Source organism: Salvelinus namaycush, chromosome 1, assembly GCF_016432855.1.
Source record: "Salvelinus namaycush isolate Seneca chromosome 1, SaNama_1.0, whole genome shotgun sequence".
Lineage (NCBI taxonomy): Eukaryota > Metazoa > Chordata > Actinopteri > Salmoniformes > Salmonidae > Salvelinus > Salvelinus namaycush.
Genome location: NC_052307.1, coordinates 79,473,042 through 79,497,976, shown reverse-complemented (window position 1 = coordinate 79,497,976; position 24,935 = coordinate 79,473,042). Strand labels below are relative to the sequence as shown.

Here is a 24,935-nt window from a genome sequence, read left to right as displayed (position 1 = left end):
TACACCGTCCAATGAAATGCTTACTTGCAGGTTCCTTCTCCACAATGCAACAACAATAACCAATAATAAAAGATAAGAGTACTAACATAAAGTAAATGGCTCAGTGGAATAGAGTAAACATTTTAACATCAGTATAATACAGGAAGGCACAATTTATAGTCCAATATTGACATGTGTTCTGGGCAAGGGGGGATTGGGGAGCAAGTGTTTAAATTCTGCAGCATTGTATACACATAGTGTGTGTGTGTGTGTGTGTGTGTCTCTTTTTCACTAATTTCTCTCTTTCCCTCTCACTTCTCTCTCTCTCTCCATCTCTCTCTTTCTCTCTCCAGTATATGTACTGGACTATGAAGCAGCAGTTAGCCCATCACACAGTCAACGGCTGTAACGTCAGACCTGGAGACCTGCTGGCCTCAGGAACCATCAGTGGACCGGTGAGTGTGTGTGTGCATGCATATACACTACCGTTCAAAGTTTGGGGTCACTTAGAAATGTCCTTGTTTTCCATGAAAGCATACATGAAATGAGTTGGCATTCTAGTTGTCAATTTGTTGAGGTAATCTGAAGAGATTTCACCCCATGCTTCCTGAAGCACCTCCCACAAATTTGATTGGCTTGATGGGCACTTCTTACCTACCATACGGTCAAGCTGCTCCCACAACAGCTCAATAGGTTTGAGATCCGGTGACTGTGCTGGCCACTCCATTATAGACAGAATACCAGCTGACTGCTTCTTCCCTAAATAGTTCTTGCATAGTTTGGAGCTGTGCTTTGGGCCCTTGTCCTGTTGTAGGAGGAAATTGGCTCCAATGAAGCGCCGTCCACAGAGTATGGCATGGAGTTGCAAAATGGAGTGATAACATTCCTTCTTCAAGATCCCTTTTACCCTGTACAAATCTCCCACTTTACCACCACCAAAGCACCCCCAGACCATCACATTGCCTCCACCATGCTTCACAGATGGCGTCAAGCACTCCTCCAGCATCTTTTCATTTTTTCTGCATCTCATGAATGTTCCTCTTTGTGATCTGAACACCTCAAACTTAGATTCGTCTGTCCAGTGTCTGTGTTGCACATCTTAATCTTTTATTTTTATTGGCCAGTCTGAGATATGGCTTTTTCTTTGCAACTCTGCCTAGAAGGCCAGCATCCCGGAGTCGCCTCTTCACTGTTGACATTGAGACTGGTGTTTTGTGGGTACTATTTAATGAAACTGCCAATTGAGGCCTTGTGAGGCGTCTGTTTCTCAGCTAGACACTCTAATGTACTTGTCCTCTTGCTCAGTTGTGCACCGGGGCCTCCCACTCCTCTTTCTACTCTGGTTAGAGACAGTTTGCGCTGTTCTGTGAAGGGAGTAGTACACAGCGTTGTACGAGATCTTCAGTTTCTTGGTAATTTCTCGCATGGAATAATCTTCATTTCTCAGAACAAGAATAGACTGACGAGTTTCAGAAGAAACGTCTTTGTTTCTGGCCATTTTGAGCCTGTAATCGAACCCATAAATGCTGATGCTGCAGATACTCAACTAGTCTAAAGAAGGCCAGTTGTCAGCTGTGCTAACAATTGCAGAAGGGTTTTCTAATGATCAATTACCTTCTAAAATGATAAACTTGGATTAGCTAACACAACGTGCCATTGGAACACAGGAGTGATGGTTGCTGATAATGGGCCTCTGTACACCTATGTTGATATTCCATAAAAAATCTGCCGTTTCCAGCTACAATAGTCAGTTACAACATTAACCATGTCTACCATGTATTTCTGATCAATTTGATGTTATTTTTTTTATTTTTTTATTTTTAAATTTTTATCCCCTTTTCTCCCCAATTTTCGTGGTATCCAATCGCTAGTAATTACTATCTTGTCTCATCGCTACAACTCCCGTACGGGCTCGGGAGAGACGAAGGTCGAAAGCCATGCGTCCTCCGAAGCACAACCCAACCAAGCCGCACTGCTTCTTAACACAGCGCGCCTCCAACCCGGAAGCCAGCCGCACCAATGTGTCGGAGGAAACACCGTGCACCCGCCCCCCTCGGTTAGCGCGCACTGCGCCCGGCCTGCCACAGGAGTCGCTGGAGCGCGATGAGACAAGGATATCCCTACCGGCCAAACCCTCCCTAACCTGGACGACGCTAAGCCAATTGTGCGTCGCCCCACGGACCTCCCGGTCGCGGCTGGCTGCGACAGAGCCTGGGCGCGAACCCAGAGACTCTGGTGACGCAGCTCTAGACCACTGCGCCACCCGGGAGGCCCCAATTTGATGTTATTTTAATGGACAAAAACATTTCTAAGTGACTCCAAACTATTGAACGGTAGTGTATGTGTTATTCTGTGTGTGTCTGTGAGCATTTTCTATCTGAATTAGTGATTACATGTGTTCACATTTTACTGTGTATGTTCTGATGAGTTGTTGTTGTTGATTCAGTATTGACTTTCTGTCTCTGTCTCTCTCTCTGTGTCTCTCTCTCTCTGTGTCTCTCTCTCTGTCTGCCTGTCTCTGCCTGTGTGTGCGTGTGTGTGTGTGTGTGTGTGTGTGTGTGTGTGTGTGTGTGTGTGTGTGTGTGTGTGTGTGTGTGTGTGTGTGTGTGTGTGTGTGTGTGTGTGTGTGTGTGTGTGTGTGTGTGTGTTTCTCTCTCTCTCTGTGTGTAGGATCCAGACAGTTTTGGTTCTATGTTGGAGTTGTCATGGAAGGGTTCTAAGACTGTGGACCTGGGAGGAGGAGAGACAAGAACCTTCCTAAAGGATGGAGACGAGGTCACTCTTACAGGTGAGTGGAACCCTATTATACACACTGTTACAGACAGAACCTCTACAGATACCATGATACAACCTTACTGAGCTCTCTACAAACACTGTTACAGACAGAACCTCTACAGATACCATGATACAACCTTACTGAGCTCTCTACAAACACTGTTACAGACAGAACCACTACAGAAACCATGATACAACCTCACTGAGCTCTCTACAAACACTGTTACAGACAGAACCACTACAGAAACCATGATACAACCTTACTGAGCTCCCTACAAACACTGTTACAGACAGAACCTCTACAGATACCATGATACAACCTTACTGAGCTCTCTACAAACACTGTTACAGACAGAACCACTACAGATACCATGATACAACCTTACTGAGCTCTCTACAAACACTGTTACAGACAGAACCTCTACAGAAACCATGATACAACCTTACTGAGCTCCCTACAAACACTGTTACAGACAGAACCTCTACAGAAACCATGATACAACCTTACTGAGCTCTGTACAAACACTGTTACAGACAGAACCACTACAGAAACCATGATACAACCTTACTGAGCTCTCTACAAACACTGTTAGACAGAACCACTACAGAAACCATGATACAACCTTACTGAGCTCTTTACAAACACTGTTACAGACAGAACCTCTACAGATACCATGATACAACCTTACTGAGCTCTCTACAAACACTGTTACAGACAGAACCTCTACAGAAACCATGATACAACCTTACTGAGCTCTCTACAAACACTGTTACAGACAGAACCACTACAGAAACCATGATACAACCTTACTGAGCTCTCTACAAACACTGTTACAGACAGAACCTCTACAGATACCATGATACAACCTTACTGAGCTCTCTACAAATACTGTTACAGACAGAACCTCTACAGAAACCATGATACAACCTTACTGAGCTCTCTACAAACACTGTTACAGACAGAACCTCTACAGAAACCATGATACAACCTTACTGAGCTCACTACAAACACTGTTACAGACAGAACCTCTACAGATACCATGATACAACCTTACTGAGCTCTCTACAAACACTGTTAGACAACCACTACAGAAACCATGATACAACCTTACTGAGCTCTCTACAAACACTGTTACAGACAGAACCTCTACAGAAACCATGATACAACCTTACTGAGCTCTCTACAAACACTGTTAGACAGAACCACTACAGAAACCATGATACAACCTTACTGAGCTCTGTACAAACACTGTTAGACAGAACCTCTATAGAAACCATGATACAACCTTACTGAGCTCTCTACAAACACTGTTACAGACAGAACCACTACAGAAACCATGATACAACCTCACTGAGCTCTCTACAAACACTGTTACAGACAGAACCACTACAGAAACCATGATACAACCTTACTGAGCTCCCTACAAACACTGTTACAGACAGAACCTCTACAGATACCATGATACAACCTTACTGAGCTCTCTACAAACACTGTTACAGACAGAACCACTACAGATACCATGATACAACCTTACTGAGCTCTCTACAAACACTGTTACAGACAGAACCTCTACAGAAACCATGATACAACCTTACTGAGCTCCCTACAAACACTGTTACAGACAGAACCTCTACAGAAACCATGATACAACCTTACTGAGCTCTGTACAAACACTGTTACAGACAGAACCACTACAGAAACCATGATACAACCTTACTGAGCTCTCTACAAACACTGTTAGACAGAACCACTACAGAAACCATGATACAACCTTACTGAGCTCTTTACAAACACTGTTACAGACAGAACCTCTACAGATACCATGATACAACCTTACTGAGCTCTCTACAAACACTGTTACAGACAGAACCTCTACAGAAACCATGATACAACCTTACTGAGCTCTCTACAAACACTGTTACAGACAGAACCACTACAGAAACCATGATACAACCTTACTGAGCTCTCTACAAACACTGTTACAGACAGAACCTCTACAGATACCATGATACAACCTTACTGAGCTCTCTACAAATACTGTTACAGACAGAACCTCTACAGAAACCATGATACAACCTTACTGAGCTCTCTACAAACACTGTTACAGACAGAACCTCTACAGAAACCATGATACAACCTTACTGAGCTCACTACAAACACTGTTACAGACAGAACCTCTACAGATACCATGATACAACCTTACTGAGCTCTCTACAAACACTGTTAGACAACCACTACAGAAACCATGATACAACCTTACTGAGCTCTCTACAAACACTGTTACAGACAGAACCTCTACAGAAACCATGATACAACCTTACTGAGCTCTCTACAAACACTGTTAGACAGAACCACTACAGAAACCATGATACAACCTTACTGAGCTCTGTACAAACACTGTTAGACAGAACCTCTATAGAAACCATGATACAACCTTACTGAGCTCTCTACAAACACTGTTACAGACAGAACCTCTACAGAAACCATGATACAACCTTACTGAGCTCTCTACAAACACTGTTACAGACAGAACCACTACAGAAACCATGATACAACCTTACTGAGCTCTCTACAAACACTGTTACAGACAGAACCTCTACAGAAACCATGATACAACCTTACTGAGCTCTCTACAAACACTGTTAGACAGAACCACTACAGAAACCATGATACAACCTTACTGAGCTCTCTACAAACACTGTTAGACAGAACCACTACAGAAACCATGATACAACCTTACTGAGCTCTCTACAAACACTGTTACAGACAGAACCTCTACAGAAACCATGATACAACCTTACTGAGCTCTGTACAAACACTGTTACAGACAGAACCTCTATAGAAACCATGATACAACCTTACTGAGCTCTCTACAAACACTGTTACAGACAGAGCCTCTACAGAAACCATGATACAACCTTACTGAGCTCTCTACAAACACTGTTACAGACAGAACCTCTACAGAAACCATGATACAACCTTACTGAGCTCTCTACAAACACTGTTACAGACAGAACCTCTACAGATACCATGATACAACCTTACTGAGCTCTCTACAAATACTGTTACAGACAGAACCACTACAGAAACCATGATACAACCTTACTGAGCTCTCTACAAACACTGTTACAGACAGAACCACTACAGAAACCATGATACAACCTTACTGAGCTCTCTACAAACACTGTTACAGACAGAACCACTACAGAAACCATGATACAACCTCACTGAGCTCTCTACAAACACTGTTACAGACAGAACCTCTATAGAAACCATGATACAACCTTACTGAGCTCTCTACAAACACTGTTACAGACAGAACCACTACAGATACCATGATACAACCTTACTGAGCTCTCTACAAACACTGTTACAGACAGAACCACTACAGAAACCATGATACAACCTTACTGAGCTCTCTACAAACACTGTTACAGACAGAACCACTACAGAAACCATGATACAACCTTACTGAGCTCTCTACAAACACTGTTACAGACAGAACCTCTACAGAAACCATGATACAACCTTACTGAGCTCTCTACAAACACTGTTACAGACAGAACCACTACAGAAACCATGATACAACCTTACTGAGCTCTGTACAAACACTGTTACAGACAGAACCTCTACAGAAACCATGATACAACCTTACTGAGCTCTCTACAAACACTGTTACAGACAGAACCACTACAGAAACCATGATACAACCTTACTGAGCTCTGTACAAACACTGTTACAGACAGAACCTCTACAGAAACCATGATACAACCTTACTGAGCTCTCTACAAACACTGTTACAGACAGAACCACTACAGAAACCATGATACAACCTTACTGAGCTCTCTACAAACACTGTTACAGACAGAACCACTACAGAAACCATGATACAACCTTACTGAGCTCTCTACAAACACTGTTACAGACAGAACCACTACAGAAACCATGATACAACCTTACTGAGCTCTGTACAAACACTGTTACAGACAGAACCTCTACAGAAACCATGATACAACCTTACTGAGCTCTCTACAAACACTGTTACAGACAGAACCACTACAGAAACCATGATACAACCTTACTGAGCTCTGTACAAACACTGTTACAGACAGAACCTCTATAGAAACCATGATACAACCTTACTGAGCTCTCTACAAACACTGTTACAGACAGAACCACTACAGAAACCATGATACAACCTTACTGAGCTCTCTACAAACACTGTTACAGACAGAACCACTACAGAAACCATGATACAACCTTACTGAGCTCTCTACAAACACTGTTACAGACAGAACCACTACAGAAACCATGATACAACCTTACTGAGCTCTCTACAAACACTGTTACAGACAGAACCACTACAGATACCATGATACAACCTTACTGAGCTCTGTACAAACACTGTTACAGACAGAACCTCTACAGAAACCATGATACAACCTTACTGAGCTCTCTACAAACACTGTTACAGACAGAACCTCTACAGAAATCAAGAGACAACTCTGTTGTTGTTTAGATGTACCTTTTGGTCATTTAGCAGACAGTCAGTGCATTCAACAATTGAACTGTATTGCTCAGTTGGTAGAGCATGGCACTTCTATTGCCAGGATTCAGGGTTTGATTCCCGCGACCACCCTTATATATAAAATGTATGCACACATGACTGTAAGTGGCTTTGCATAAAAGTGTCTGCTAAATGGCAGTTATTAGTGTTATTGTTATTATATTAACTTACGTTAGCTAGGTTAGACAACCACATCTCACTGTCATTGTGAGTAGAACACTCCTCAATAAAGCAGCTACATCAGTCCTAGTCAGGAAAGAGGAAGTGTTAGGGAAGGCATGTAGAGTATGGTGTTAGTTTTTCTTTCTTCTAATATTAGTGTTTTAATAAATACTTAAACTGGATTGAGCTTACATGTCTTAATGGAACCAATGGAATATTCTCAGGAGTACAAATCCCTCCCATCAGGAACTTCAACCCTATTTGAACCTCGGTCTGTCACCTGTGTGTTAGTGACCACAGCTTCTATTAGCCACCGTTCACACACACACACACACACACACACACACACACACACACACACACACACACACACACACACACACACACACACACACACACACACACACACACACACACACACACACACACACACACACACACGTTCTGACATTCCTGTTGGTCTGTGTTGTCCTTTAATTTATTTTCCCCTCTCTCACTCGTCTCCCTCTCTTTCTCTAGGTTACTGTGAGGGGAGTGGGTATAGGGTGGGTTTCGGACCGTGTGCGGGGACCATTCTACCAGCCCTGTAACCTTGAGAATCATCCACCCTTAATGTCTCTTCCATCCTGGGGGGAGTAATGTTGTTACTGAAGTCCTTTAAAAGGGACAATCCGGGATTTTAAATACAACAAATCAGTCGGATGATGTACGTACCAATCCAGGATTGACCCTTTAAATTTTCATTTTAATTGAGGATTATTGTTTATCATTCTAAAGTATTGTTGCCAGAAGCAGTGTTATATTCCATAATGTTGTAACTATGTGGTTTGGGACCTGACATCTAAAAACTATATATGTTTAAACCCTCCTGTGACTTTGTGTTTTGTCTTCATCCTATTGACTTACTGAGTGACATCTTTATGGTGTAAAATACTGTAGTTAAAATCTGTGCAAAAGTACTGTAAAATGCATTATAATCTGTCAGTATAATTTAATTTGACACTTTTCTTGAACAATGTGCGTTATGAAAAGGTGATTATTTAACTAGAGTTTAATAAACTGAGCGATTCATAAATATAGTGGCCTTTTTATTTTGCACTTTGCTGAAGTGGCATATTAAAACAGATTATTTTGCACAGATTTGAATATTGTTGCACCATGAAAATATTGCCCACTGTCTAGTACCCCTTACCTCACGAGTCAGGCCTGGCGTTCTCTTTTAGGAAATATCTGTAATATTATTTTACTATGTTGTTGGCATATCTAATCAATAAAGCTGTATTCATGTGTATTTAAAAAAAAAAAAATATTTGGCTTGATTAGAATTAATTCAGCATCTCACTCCCTCTCACCAGACAGTTTTAGCTATCCTTTTATAGGGTCATTCCACCAAGTGTAACTTGGTCAACAGACTATATAGTAAGTTCCTATGAAGTGCTAAATTAAGTAACAGGGTTAACTATTTATTCTTAAATCAGCCTTAAATCCCCTTGTGACAGGGGTAATGGAAGCTTGTTTTGTTGACAGGGGTAATGGAAGCTTGTTTTGTTGACAGGGGTAATGGAAGCTTGTTTTGTTGACAGGGGTAATGGAAGCTTGTTTTGTTGACAGGGGTAATGGAAGCTTGTTTTGTTGACAGGGGTAATGGAAGCTTGTTTTGTTGACAGGGGTAATGGAAGCTTGTTTTGTTGACAGGGGTAATGGAAGCTTGTTTTGTTGACAGGGGTAATGGAAGCTTGTTTTGTTGACAGGGGTAATGGAAGCTTGTTTTGTTGACAGGGGTAATGGAAGCTTGTTTTGTTGACAGGGGTAATGGAAGCTTGTTTTGTTGACAGGGGTAATGGAAGCTTGTTTTGTTGACAGGGGTAATGGAAGCTTGTTTTGTTGACAGGGGTAATGGAAGCTTGTTTTGTTGACAGGGGTAATGGAAGCTTGTTTTGTTGACAGGGGTAGTGGAAGCTTGTTTTGTTGACAGGGGTAATGGAAGCTTGTTTTGTTGACAGGGGTAATGGAAGCTTGTTTTGTTGACAGGGGTAATGGAAGCTTGTTTTGTTGACAGGGGTAATGGAAGCTTGTTTTGTTGACAGGGGTAATGGAAGCTTGTTTTGTTGACAGGGGTAATGGAAGCTTGTTTTGTTGACAGGGGTAATGGAAGCTTGTTTTGTTGACAGGGGTAATGGAAGCTTGTTTTGTTGACAGGGGTAATGGAAGCTTGTTTTGTTGACAGGGGTAATGGAAGCTTGTTTTGTTGACAGGGGTAATGGAAGCTTGTTTTGTTGACAGGGGTAATGGAAGCTTGTTTTGTTGACAGGGGTAATGGAAGCTTGTTTTGTTGACAGGGGTAATGGAAGCTTGTTTTGTTGACAGGGGTAATGGAAGCTTGTTTTGTTGACAGGGGTAATGGAAGCTTGTTTTGTTGACAGGGGTAAATGGAAGCTTGTTTTGTTGACAGGGGTAAATGGAATCTTGTTTTGTTGACAGGGGTAATGGAATCTTATTTTGTTCCTTTGACTAGCTAGGGCTTTACAATGATGATAAAAATTGGGAGACATTTTGGGGTTAAATGGGTTGAAATCGTCCTGGAAGTGACACATGTTTGACGGAGAGACGTCAAAATGCTGAATTGTAGCACTCTAGCAAGCCAACATTTTTTGGGGGGGATTTATTGAACTCTCCATGGCTATGTTTACACTACCACCTGAAGAACCCAGTTCTGTTTTCTCTCCATATCCAATCTTTTTTTTCTGACTGTCCACACTCAGTTTTACATGTGACCCATATCAGATTTGTGCATTCATGATGTAGCCTCTGTAGTAGCACACAGATGCAATGCTCATTTCCTCTCACTGTAACTTAAAATTTTGACCGTGGTTGTCATAGTAATGGCAGGTCATGAACAAACACTTCAGAGCAAAATAAAAAACAGATTTGAGCGTCAGACCGAGGTCACATGTAGAGCCGAATTGTATCAGGATTGAGATCCAAATAATTGTCAGAAGATAGAGGGGAGAGGAATCAGCTAACTTCCTACATTAACACATTTTGCAGTTTTATAATGCTATTCTACACATTTTGTCATGAGGCTAAAATAAAATGTTGCAGTTTTAAAGCTAATTTCCTGCAATTCTGCACTTTTTGCTCACACGCTATCTAGGGGCCCCCGACCTCCACGTCTGTCCGTCCCTGCTTGTGTGTGTGACTGTGTGCGTGTCAGATATGGACATTTCTGGATATTTTGTGCCGCAGTGCATTTTCAGGAAGGATGTACGACACCAGGCAAGTTTCACAATGAACAATACTTGATTTGGAAAAGGGTAGGCAGCACTAATTCTGATTCATTGACAAATGGCATTTATTCTTTATTAGTCAGTCTCCAAGACAAATACAATAAAAAAAAATACAATTGTTTAGAAGAAGCGGTGTGCATATTATTACATCGAAAATGACTTCATGGCACCGACTACAATCCAACAGATTCATTCCCCACTAAAGCTGTTTTATCAAAAAACTGTTTAATTGTTTATAATGCATACAACAGTCACCTTAGTTTAATAATCATGACAGTCTTAAACTGGAGTGAAATAGAGTGTCAGATTTCTCTCCCTTCCACAGGGATAAACAAGTTCCTGAGAGAAGTTACAGTATACTTGACATTAATTTAAACAATGTTGTAGTTAACATGAATAAATGCATTAATCAATTAGGCTACATTTTATTGTCTGTAATAAAGGTATTATTGTGCAGCTAGGATGAACATACAATACAACACAGAGACACTGTAAAGTCTTTCCAATAATAAACAGACATCATAAACATGATCACATGATTCTCTTTCTGGTTAAGATACTGAATATCAGCTGATACAAAACAGATATAGAGTACATTCTGAAATTAATGAATAGTCATGATTAGAAATTACAGATTACATAACAGAATTAACTACCATATTACCTTCAAAAATGCTCAGATTACTAAACCTGCATATAAAATATATAAATGCAGATCTGGACTAATAATGGCCAGGTATTTGTTATTGTCAACAGTCTCCACAAACTGATGTCTTTACAGTCCTTTGTTGAGGGGAAGGAAAGATTGACTGACCATAACAATCATTCGTACATTTTGTGTCTGCCCTCATAGGTGCTCTGGCAGTCATATTTTCATTGTGAATTGGGCTGAATTGACAGAATTCTGAAGAAAGGTTCATTTCCTCAGACACTTTTGCATCAACGTTGACCAGTTCAGACTGGGAGGCAGTGCATCTCCACCTCCTTTTGACACAAATGAAAATGCTCAATAGAATAACAATCAGCATCATCACCAGTAGAACTGAGAGGGTGGATAGGTGAACTTTCTCTGCCCCAGACTCCCAACGGACAACATCACCACAACCGTAAACTCAGGGAAAGGTGTCTCTCCACTTATATATGTTGCAAGTACCCACAGAGAATGTGATCCTGAACCTGGGACAGGAGTTATATGGATATTTTTATAACATAAAAAATCATGAAATTAGTTATGAGAGAAAGTTAAATCCATCTTACCTGCGTTGAGTGGTGTAAAACGAAGAACAAACAAGACAGACAGACAGTTGGCCCATGATTTAGAAAATTCTCACTACCTTCAGCTACTTTTGAAATAGCCTCACATAGCAGGTTTCTAAACTCTCAAGTGAGTCTGACAAACTTTTGTTCATCAAAAAATGTAGGTTCCTTTAATGTTATTGAATGAGTCAAAAAAGTAGAGTTGGGAATTCAAGCCAATGAACACTGAGTGGACTGAGAAGAGAGGGTGCTTCACTCTGTCAGGGGAGATTACATGATGTGTAAATCATTAACATGTTTACTGTCCTTGGATTTAGCTTGGCATCTTCAAATCAAATTATATTTTGTACCATAAAAAAAAAAAAAAAATAACACAAGGAATAAATACACAATGAGTAACGACAACTTGGTATACAGGGGGTACCAGTACCATGTCTATTTGCAGGGGTACAAGGTAATTTAGGTAGATACTGTAGTATGTGGACAGCTGCTCGTCAAGCATCTCATTCCAAAATCATGGCCATTCATATGGAGCTGGTCCCCTCTTTGCTGCTACCACAGCCTCCACTCTTCTGGGAAGGCTTTCCACTAGATGCTGGAACATTGCTGCGGGGACTTGCTTCCATTTCAGCCACAAGAGCATTAGTGAGGTCGGGCTCTGATGTTGGGTGATTAGGCTTAGCTCGTAGTCGGCATTCCAATTTATCCCAAAGGTGTTCGATGGAGTTGAGGTCAGGGATCTTTGGAGGCCAGTCAATTTCTTCCACACCGATCTCAACAAACCATTTCTGTATTGTCCTCACTTTGTGCACAGGGGCATTGTCATGCTGAAACAGGGAGGGCCTTCCCCAAACTGTTGCCACAAAGTTGGAAGCACAGAATCGTCTAGAATGTCATTGTATGCTGTAGCGTTAAGATTTCCCTTCTAAGGGGCCTAACCCGAACCATGAAAAACAGCCCCAGACCATTATTCCTCCTCCACCAAACTTTACAGTTGGCACTATGCATTGGGGTTAGTAGCGTTCTCCTGTCATCCCACAAACCCAGATTCGTCCATCAGACTGCCAGATGGTGAAGTGTGATTCATCACTCCAGAGAATGCATTTCCCCCTCTCCAATGGCAGAGAGTTTTACACCTCTCTAGCCACACCACACCACGCTTGGCATTTGTGCATGGTGATCTTAGACTTGTGTGCGGCTGCTTGGCCATGGAAACCCATTTCATGAAGCTCCCGACAAACAGTTATTGTGCTGACGTTGCTTCCAGAGGCAGTTTGAAACTCAGTAGTGAGTGTTGCAACCGAGGACAGATGATTTTTACTTTCTATGCGCTTCAGCGGTCCTGTTCTGTGAGCTTGTGTGGCCTACTGCTTTGCGGCTGAGCCGTTGTTGCTCCACTTCACAATAACAGCACTTACATTTGACCGGGGCAGCTCTAGCAGGGCAGAAATTGTACGAACTGACTTGTTGTAAAGGTGGTAACCTATGACAGTGCCACATTGAAAGTCACTGAGCTCTTCAGTAAGGCCATTCTACTGAAAATGTTTGTCTATGGAGATTGCATGGCTGTGGGCTCGATTTTATACACCTGTCAGCAAGGGGTGTGGCTGAAATAGCTGAAACCACTAATTTGAAGGTGTGTCCACATACTTTTTGTATATAGTGTACATATCGGTCAGGGAAAAGTGACTAGGCAACAGGATAGATAATAAACAGTAGCATCAGTGTATGTCTTGAGTCAAAAGAGTTAGTGCATAAAGGGTCAATGCAGATAGTCCAGGTAGCTATTTGGTTAACTATTTATTAGTCTTATGGCTTGAGGGTAGAAGCTGTTCAGGCTTGGTGCATCGGTGCCGCTTGCCGTGCGCTAGCAGAGAACCGTCTGACTTGAGTGGCTGCAGACTTTGACAATTTTTAGGGTCTCTGTCTGTCTTGATTGTCTAACCACAGTCATGTTGCATGTTGCGTGCATGGCAAAAGTCTGGTCAGATGACACTGTAAATTAGATACCAAAACCTTCAGTGAATTCCTTAGATCTGAGTGTGTGTGTCTGTCTGTGACGTGCATGAGCCTAATTCTGCCCCTCTCCCTGTTTTCCTACCACCTGTCCAGCCGTCTTCACACACACACACACACACACACACACACACACACACACACACACACACACACACACACACACACACACACACACACACACACACACACACACACACAGACACACACAGACAGACATATACACACACACACACACACTCCTCCCCGTCTCCTCTCAGAGTGTGTGCATGAATGTGAATTTTTAACCTTCTGAACACAATTTACAATCTAAACAAACTTCTATAAGAGGCTAAGTAAGATGTGAAGCACTTTGCCAAGAAAATGACTGACTGTTGCCTTTAAATCAATGAAACAGAAAAAGGAAGGGAAAGTTTTGGGGCCACTCTGGACTTGAATAGAATTGTGGAAAAGATCAGTTTCCCAGAAATACTTCTGGCCAAATATTAACCACCATTAGGTATTGTATCCACTCTGACTCAGTCGGGACATGCTTTGGAATGGAGACTTTGACCCTTTTAGTTTAGGTTGTTTGTGCTCTTCGATGGATTTTACAGTAGCCATCTTTTGTTTTAAATGGCAGGGTGACATTAAAATGATCTATGAATTATTTTACCATAAGTTAAAACAGCAGTTGATATAAAAGCTCTTTGACTGCTTAAAAGTACAACCAAATTGTCACACCGTGATCTGTTTCACCTGTCTTCGTGCTTATCTCTTCCCCCCACCAGGTGTCTCCCATCTCCACTCATTATCCTGTGTATTTATACCTGCGTTTTCTGTGTCTGTTGCCAGTTCGTCTTACATTTACATTTAAGTCATTTAGCAGACGCTCTTATCCAGAGCGACTTACAAATTTACCTTTTTTATATTTAACTAGGAAAGTCAGTTAAGAACAAATTCTTATTTTCAATGACGGCCTAGGAACAGTGGGTTAACTGCCTGTTCAGGGGCAGAACGACAGATTTGTACCTTGTCAGCTCAGGGATTTGAACTTGCAACCTTTCGGTTACTAGTCCAACGCTCTAACCACTAGGCTACCCTGCCGCCCCGTCTTGTCCCGTCAAGTCCTACCAGCATGTTCCCGTGTTTCCTGTGCTCTAGTTTTTCTTAGTCTTCCCAGTTCTGACCTTTCTGCCTGTCCTGATCCTGATCCTGCCCGCTGTCCTGTACCTGCCTGACTCTGATTTGGATTATGAACCTTTGCCTGCCTTGACCTACCTTTTGCCTGCCTCTTGAACTATAATAAACTCTGAGACTCGTACTATCCACCTCCTGTGTCTGCATCTGGGTCTTAGCCTGAGTCCTGATACAAATACAGTATATTGTACGTCTTGCTTTAGTCCCTATAACTTTACAACCCTAGACTTTTATAATAGACTTTTCAACAACTAAGTAGTGCCTTATTCTTGTAATTTATTCAGGATGTAGAGTGGTAGAAAACAGACAGTCTAGCAGAGTTAGGGTTGCAAAATTCCACTAACTATCACTGAATTCCCAGGTTTTCCTAGCTATTCTCTCCTGATTCCTGGATTACTGGAAAACCTGGGAATTTTGGGAAAGTTATCAGGATTTTTCAACCCCATGCAGAGCCAAGACAAGATAAAATAAACCATTTCAATGTCAGGGAAACTCTTCTCTGACTGCAGCAGAATCCTTGTTTATCATTCTAAAGTATTGTTGCCAGAAGCAGTGTTGTATTCCATACTGTTCCATAACTATGTGGTTTGGGACCTGACATCTAAAAAAAAAATATCATTTTTAAACCATCCTGTGTCTTTGTGTTTTGTTTTCATCCTATTGACTTACTGAGTGACATCTTTATGGTGTAAAATACTGTAGGTAAAATCTGTGCAAAAGTACTGTCAAATGCATTATAATCTGGTAGTATAATTTATTTGACACTTTTCTTGTACAATGTGCGTTATTAAAAGGTGATTATTTAACTAGAGTTTAATAAACTGAGCGATGCAGAAATAGTGGCCTTTTATTTTGCACATTGCTGATGAAGTGTCAAACTAAACCACACTGCCTGATTATAATGAAATATATAGATGTTTTTGCATAGATCTATAGTATCTGTCCAGTCATGTGGTCCATCACATTAGATGTTCTATAGTATCTGTCCAGTCATATGGTCCATCACATTAGATGTTATATAGTATCTGTCCAGTCATATGGTCCATCACATTAGATGTTATATAGTATCTGTCCAGTCATATGGTCCATCACATTAGATGTTCTCTAGTATCTGTCCAGTCATATGGTCCATCACATTAGATGTTCTCTAGTATCTGTCCAGTCATATGGTCCATCACATTAGATTTTATATAGTATCTGTCCAGTCATATGGTCCATCACATTAGATGTTCTCTAGTATCTGTCCAGTCATATGGTCCATCACATTAGATGTTCTCTAGTATCTGTCCAGTCATATGGTCCATCACATTAGATGTTATATAGTATCTGTCCAGTCATATGGTCCATCACATTAGATGTTCTCTAGTATCTGTCCAGTCATATGGTCCATCACATTAGATGTTATATCGTATCTATCCAGTCATATGGTCCATCACATTAGATGTTATATAGTATTTGTCCAGTCATATGGTCCATCACATTAGATGTTCTCTAGTATCTGTCCAGTCATATGGTCCATCACATTAGATGTTATATAGTATCTGTCCAGTCATATGGTCCATCACATTAGATGTTATATAGTATCTGTCCAGTCATATGGTCCATCACATTAGATGTTCTCTAGTATCTGTCCAGTCATATGGTCCATCACATTAGATGTTCTCTAGTATCTGTCCAGTCATATGGTCCATCACATTAGATTTTATATAGTATCTGTCCAGTCATATGGTCCATCACATTAGATGTTCTCTAGTATCTGTCCAGTCATATGGTCCATCACATTAGATGTTATATAGTATCTGTCCAGTCATATGGTCCATCACATTAGATGTTCTCTAGTATCTGTCCAGTCATATGGTCCATCACATTAGATGTTCTGTAGTACCTGTCCAGTCATATGGCCCATCACATTAGATGTTATATAGTATCTGTCCAGTCATATGGTCCATCACATTAGATGTTCTCTAGTATCTGTCCAGTCATATGGTCCATCACATTAGATGTTCTGTAGTACCTGTCCAGTCATATGGTCCATCACATTAGATGTTATATAGTATCTGTCCAGTCATATGGTCCATCACATTAGATGTTATATCGTATCTATCCAGTCATATGGTCCATCACATTAGATGTTATATAGTATTTGTCCAGTCATATGGTCCATCACATTAGATGTTCTCTAGTATCTGTCCAGTCATATGGTCCATCACATTAGATGTTCTCTAGTATCTGTCCAGTCATATGGTCCATCACATTAGATGTTATATAGTATCTGTCCAGTCATATGGTCCATCACATTAGATGTTCTCTAGTATCTGTCCAGTCATATGGTCCATCACATTAGATGTTATATAGTACCTGTCCAGTCATATGGTCCATCACATTAGATGTTATATAGTATCTGTCCAGTCATATGGTCCATCACATTAGATGTTCTCTAGTATCTGTCCAGTCATATGGTCCATCACATTAGATGTTCTCTAGTATCTGTCCAGTCATATGGTCCATCACATTAGATGTTCTGTAGTACCTGTCCAGTCATATGGTCCATCACATTAGATGTTAAATAGTATCTGTCCAGTCATATGGTCCATCACATTAGATGTTCTCTAGTATCTGTCCAGACATATGGTCAATCACATTAGATGTTATATAGTACCTGTCCAGTCATATGGTCCATCACATTAGATGTTATATAGTATCTGTCCAGTCATATGGTCCATCACATTAGATGTTCTCTAGTATCTGTCCAGTCATATGGTCCATCACATTAGATGTTATATAGTATCTGTCCAGTCATATGGTCCATCACATTAGATGTTATATCGTATCTTTCCAGTCATATGGTCCATCACATTAGATGTTATATAGTATTTGTCCAGTCATATGGTCCATCACATTAGATGTTCTCTAGTATCTGTCCAGTCATATGGTCCATCACATTAGATGTTATATAGTATCTGTCCAGTCATATGGTCCATCACATTAGATGTTATATAGTATCTGTCCAGTCATATGGTCCATCACATTAGATGTTCTCTAGTATCTGTCCAGTCACATGGTCCATCACATTAGATGTTCTCTAGTATCTGTCCAGTCATATGGTCCATCACATTAGATGTTCTCTAGTATCTGTCCAGTCATATGGTCCATCACATTAGATGTTATCTAGTATCTGTCCAGTCATATGGTCCATCACATTAGATGTTCTATAGTATCTGTCCAGTCATATGGTCCATCACATTAGATGTTCTGTAGTACCTGTCCAGTCATATGGTCCATCACATTAGATGTTATCTAGTATCTGTCCAGTCATATGGTCCATCACATTAGATGTTATATAGTATCTGTCCAGTCATATGGTCCATCACATTAGATGTTATATAGTATCTGTCCAGTCATATGGTCCATCACATTAGATTTTATATAGTATCTGTCCAGTCATATGGTCCATCACATTAGATGTTCTCTAGTATCTGTCCAGTCATATGGTCCATCACATTAGATGTTATCTAGTATCTGTCCAGTCATATGGTCCATCACATTAGATGTTCTCTAGTATCTGTCCAGTCATATGGTCCATCACATTAGATGTTCTCTAGTATCTGTCCAGTCATATGGTCCATCACATTAGATGTTATATAGTATCTGTCCAGTCATATGGTCCATCACATTAGATGTTCTCTAGTATCTGTCCAGTCATATGGTCCATCACATTAGATGTTCTGTAGTACCTGTCCAGTCATATGGTCCATCACATTAGATGTTATATAGTATCTGTCCAGTCATATGGTCCATCACATTAGATGTTCTCTAGTATCTGTCCAGTCATATGGTCCATCACATTAGATGTTCTGTAGTACCTGTCCAGTCATATGGCCCATCACATTAGATGTTAAATAGTATCTGTCCAGTCATATGGTCCATCACATTAGATGTTCTCTAGTATCTGTCCAGTCATATGGTCCATCACATTAGATGTTATATAGTACCTGTCCAGTCATATGGTCCATCACATTAGATGTTATATAGTATCTGTCCAGTCATATGGTCCATCACATTAGATGTTCTCTAGTATCTGTCCAGTCATATGGTCCATCACATTAGATGTTATATAGTATCTGTCCAGTCATATGGTCCATCACATTAGATGTTATATCGTATCTATCCAGTCATATGGTCCATCACATTAGATGTTATATAGTATTTGTCCAGTCATATGGTCCATCACATTAGATGTTCTCTAGTATCTGTCCAGTCATATGGTCCATCACATTAGATGTTCTCTAGTATCTGTCCAGTCATATGGTCCATCACATTAGATGTTATATAGTATCTGTCCAGTCATATGGTCCATCACATTAGATGTTCTCTAGTATCTGTCCAGTCATATGGTCCATCACATTAGATGTTCTCTAGTATCTGTCCAGTCATATGGTCCATCACATTAGATGTTCTGTAGTACCTGTCCAGTCATATGGTCCATCACATTAGATGTTCTCTAGTATCTGTCCAGTCATATGGTCCATCACATTAGATGTTCTCTAGTATCTGTCCAGTCATATGGTCCATCACATTAGATGTTCTCTAGTATCTGTCCAGTCATATGGTCCATCACATTAGATGTTCTGTAGTACCTGTCCAGTCATATGGTCCATCACATTAGATGTTAAATAGTATCTGTCCAGTCATATGGTCCATCACATTAGATGTTCTCTAGTATCTGTCCAGTCATATGGTCCATCACATTAGATGTTCTGTAGTACCTGTCCAGTCATATGGCCCATCACATTAGATGTTAAATAGTATCTGTCCAGTCATATGGTCCATCACATTAGATGTTCTCTAGTATCTGTCCAGACATATGGTCCATCACATTAGATGTTATATAGTACCTGTCCAGTCATATGGTCCATCACATTAGATGTTATATAGTATCTGTCCAGTCATATGGTCCATCACATTAGATGTTCTCTAGTATCTGTCCAGTCATATGGTCCATCACATTAGATGTTATATAGTATCTGTCCAGTCATATGGTCCATCACATTAGATGTTATATCGTATCTTTCCAGTCATATGGTCCATCACATTAGATGTTATATAGTATTTGTCCAGTCATATGGTCCATCACATTAGATGTTCTCTAGTATCTGTCCAGTCATATGGTCCATCACATTAGATGTTATATAGTATCTGTCCAGTCATATGGTCCATCACATTAGATGTTATATAGTATCTGTCCAGTCATATGGTCCATCACATTAGATGTTCTCTAGTATCTGTCCAGTCACATGGTCCATCACATTAGATGTTCTCTAGTATCTGTCCAGTCATATGGTCCATCACATTAGATGTTCTCTAGTATCTGTCCAGTCATATGGTCCATCACATTAGATGTTATCTAGTATCTGTCCAGTCATATGGTCCATCACATTAGATGTTCTATAGTATCTGTCCAGTCATATGGTCCATCACATTAGATGTTCTGTAGTACCTGTCCAGTCATATGGTCCATCACATTAGATGTTATCTAGTATCTGTCCAGTCATATGGTCCATCACATTAGATGTTATATAGTATCTGTCCAGTCATATGGTCCATCACATTAGATGTTATATAGTATCTGTCCAGTCATATGGTCCATCACATTAGATTTTATATAGTATCTGTCCAGTCATATGGTCCATCACATTAGATGTTCTCTAGTATCTGTCCAGTCATATGGTCCATCACATTAGATGTTATCTAGTATCTGTCCAGTCATATGGTCCATCACATTAGATGTTCTCTAGTATCTGTCCAGTCATATGGTCCATCACATTAGATGTTCTGTAGTACCTGTCCAGTCATATGGTCCATCACATTAGATGTTATATAGTATCTGTCCAGTCATATGGTCCATCACATTAGATGTTCTCTAGTATCTGTCCAGTCATATGGTCCATCACATTAGATGTTCTCTAGTATCTGTCCAGTCATATGGTCCATCACATTAGATGTTCTATAGTATCTGTCCAGTCATATGGTCCATCACATTAGATGTTATATAGTATCTGTCCAGTCATATGGTCCATCACATTAGATGTTCTCTAGTATCTGTCCAGTCATATGGTCCATCACATTAGATGTTATATAGTATCTGTCCAGTCATATCGTCCATCACATTAGATGTTCTCTAGTATCTGTCCAGTCATATGGTCCATCACATTAGATGTTCTGTAGTACCTGTCCAGTCATATGGTCCATCACATTAGATGTTCTCTAGTATCTGTCCAGTCATATGGTCCATCACATTAGATGTTCTGTAGTACCTGTCCAGTCATATGGTCCATCACATTAGATGTTATATAGTATCTGTCCAGCCATATGGTCCATCACATTAGATGTTCTCTAGTATCTGTCCAGTCATATGGTCCATCACATTAGATGTTCTGTAGTACCTGTCCAGTCATATGGTCCATCACATTAGATGTTAAATAGTATCTGTCCAGTCATATGGTCCATCACATTAGATGTTCTCTAGTATCTGTCCAAACATATGGTCCATCACATTAGATGTTATATAGTACCTGTCCAGTCATATGGTCCATCACATTAGATGTTCTCTAGTATCTGTCCAGTCATATGGTCCATCACATTAGATGTTATATAGTATCTGTCCAGTCATATGGTCCATCACATTAGATGTTATATCGTATCTATCCAGTCATATGGTCCATCACATTAGATGTTATATAGTATTTGTCCAGTCATATGGTCCATCACATTAGATGTTCTCTAGTATCTGTCCAGTCATATGGTCCATCACATTAGATGTTATATAGTATCTGTCCAGTCATATGGTCCATCACATTAGATGTTATATAGTATCTGTCCAGTCATATGGTCCATCACATTAGATGTTCTCTAGTATCTGTCCAGTCATATGGTCCATCACATTAGATGTTCTCTAGTATCTGTCCAGTCATATGGTCCATCACATTAGATTTTATATAGTATCTGTCCAGTCATATGGTCCATCACATTAGATGTTCTCTAGTATCTGTCCAGTCATATGGTCCATCACATTAGATGTTCTCTAGTATCTGTCCAGTCATATGGTCCATCACATTAGATGTTCTCTAGTATCTGTCCAGTCATATGGTCCATCACATTAGATGTTCTGTAGTACCTGTCCAGTCATATGGTCCATCACATTAGATGTTATATAGTATCTGTCCAGTCATATGGTCCATCACATTAGATGTTCTCTAGTATCTGTCCAGTCATATGGTCCATCACATTAGATGTTCTGTAGTACCTGTCCAGTCATATGGCCCATCACATTAGATGTTAAATAGTATCTGTCCAGTCATATGGTCCATCACATTAGATGTTAAATAGTATCTGTCCAGTCATATGGTCCATCACATTAGATGTTATATAGTATCTGTCCAGTCATATGGGCCATCACATTAGATGTTCTCTAGTATCTGTCCAGTCATATGGTCCATCACATTAGATGTTCTGTAGTACCTGTCCAGTCATATGGTCCATCACATTAGATGTTATATAGTATCTGTCCAGTCATATGGTCCATCACATTAGATGTTCTCTAGTATCTGTCCAGTCATATGGTCCATCACATTAGATGTTCTGTAGTACCTGTCCAGTCATATGGTCCATCACATTAGATGTTAAATAGTATCTGTCCAGTCATATGGTCCATCACATTAGATGTTCTCTAGTATCTGTCCAGACATATGGTCCATCACATTAGATGTTATATAGTACCTGTCCAGTCATATGGTCCATCACATTAGATGTTATATAGTATCTGTCCAGTCATATGGTCCATCACATTAGATGTTCTCTAGTATCTGTCCAGTCATATGGTCCATCACATTAGATGTTATATAGTATCTGTTTAGTCATATGGTCCATCACATTAGATGTTATATCGTATCTTTCCAGTCATATGGTCCATCACATTAGATGTTATATAGTATTTGTCCAGTCATATGGTCCATCACATTAGATGTTCTCTAGTATCTGTCCAGTCATATGGTCCATCACATTAGATGTTATATAGTATCTGTCCAGTCATATGGTCCATCACATTAGATGTTATATAGTATCTGTCCAGTCATATGGTCCATCACATTAGATGTTCTCTAGTATCTGTCCAGTCACATGGTCCATCACATTAGATGTTCTCTAGTATCTGTCCAGTCATATGGTCCATCACATTAGATTTATATAGTATCTGTCCAGTCATATGGTCCATCACATTAGATGTTCTCTAGTATCTGTCCAGTCATATGGTCCATCACATTAGATGTTCTCTAGTATCTGTCCAGTCATATGGTCCATCACATTAGATGTTCTCTAGTATCTGTCCAGTCATATGGTCCATCACATTAGATGTTCTCTAGTATCTGTCCAGTCATATGGTCCATCACATTAGATGTTATATCGTATCTATCCAGTCATATGGTCCATCACATTAGATGTTATATAGTATTTGTCCAGTCATATGGTCCATCACATTAGATGTTCTCTAGTATCTGTCCAGTCATATGGTCCATCACATTAGATGTTATATAGTATCTGTCCAGTCATATGGTCCATCACATTAGATGTTATATAGTATCTGTCCAGTCATATGGTCCATCACATTAGATGTTCTCTAGTATCTGTCCAGTCATATGGTCCATCACATTAGATGTTCTCTAGTATCTGTCCAGTCATATGGTCCATCACATTAGATTTTATATAGTATCTGTCCAGTCATATGGTCCATCACATTAGATGTTCTCTAGTATCTGTCCAGTCATATGGTCCATCACATTAGATGTTATATAGTATCTGTCCAGTCATATGGTCCATCACATTAGATGTTCTCTAGTATCTGTCCAGTCATATGGTCCATCACATTAGATGTTCTGTAGTACCTGTCCAGTCATATGGTCCATCACATTAGATGTTATATAGTATCTGTCCAGTCATATGGTCCATCACATTAGATGTTCTCTAGTATCTGTCCAGTCATATGGTCCATCACATTAGATGTTATATAGTATCTGTCCAGTCATATGGTCCATCACATTAGATGTTATATAGTATCTGTCCAGTCATATGGTCCATCACATTAGATGTTCTCTAGTATCTGTCCAGTCATATGGTCCATCACATTAGATGTTATATAGTATCTGTCCAGTCATATGGTCCATCACATTAGATGTTCTATAGTATCTGTCCAGTCATATGGTCCATCACATTAGATGTTCTCTAGTATCTGTCCAGTCATATGGTCCATCACATTAGATGTTCTCTAGTATCTGTCCAGTCATATGGTCCATCACATTAGATGTTATATAGTATCTGTCCAGTCATATGGTCCATCACATTAGATGTTATATAGTATCTGTCCAGTCATATGGTCCATCACATTAGATGTTCTCTAGTATCTGTCCAGTCATATGGTCCATCACATTAGATGTTCTCTAGTATCTGTCCAGTCATATGGTCCATCACATTAGATTTTATATAGTATCTGTCCAGTCATATGGTCCATCACATTAGATGTTCTCTAGTATCTGTCCAGTCATATGGTCCATCACATTAGATGTTCTCTAGTATCTGTCCAGTCATATGGTCCATCACATTAGATGTTCTCTAGTATCTGTCCAGTCATATGGTCCATCACATTAGATGTTCTGTAGTACCT

At 40.1% G+C, this 24,935-nt stretch overlaps 1 protein-coding gene across 1 annotated transcript in view; it reads left to right on the top strand.

The window, feature by feature from the left end:
* Positions 1-8,785, top strand: part of fah (fumarylacetoacetate hydrolase (fumarylacetoacetase)) — a 36,725-nt gene extending 27,940 nt beyond the window's left edge. Inside the window, exons 12-14 of the mRNA XM_038995967.1 lie at positions 333-434; positions 2,650-2,767; positions 8,004-8,785. Coding sequence (XP_038851895.1) covers positions 333-434; positions 2,650-2,767; positions 8,004-8,074 — 291 coding nt within the window. The 3' untranslated portion in view covers positions 8,075-8,785. The remainder of the gene's footprint in view (positions 1-332; positions 435-2,649; positions 2,768-8,003) is intronic.
* The last annotated feature ends 16,150 nt before the right edge of the window (positions 8,786-24,935 follow it).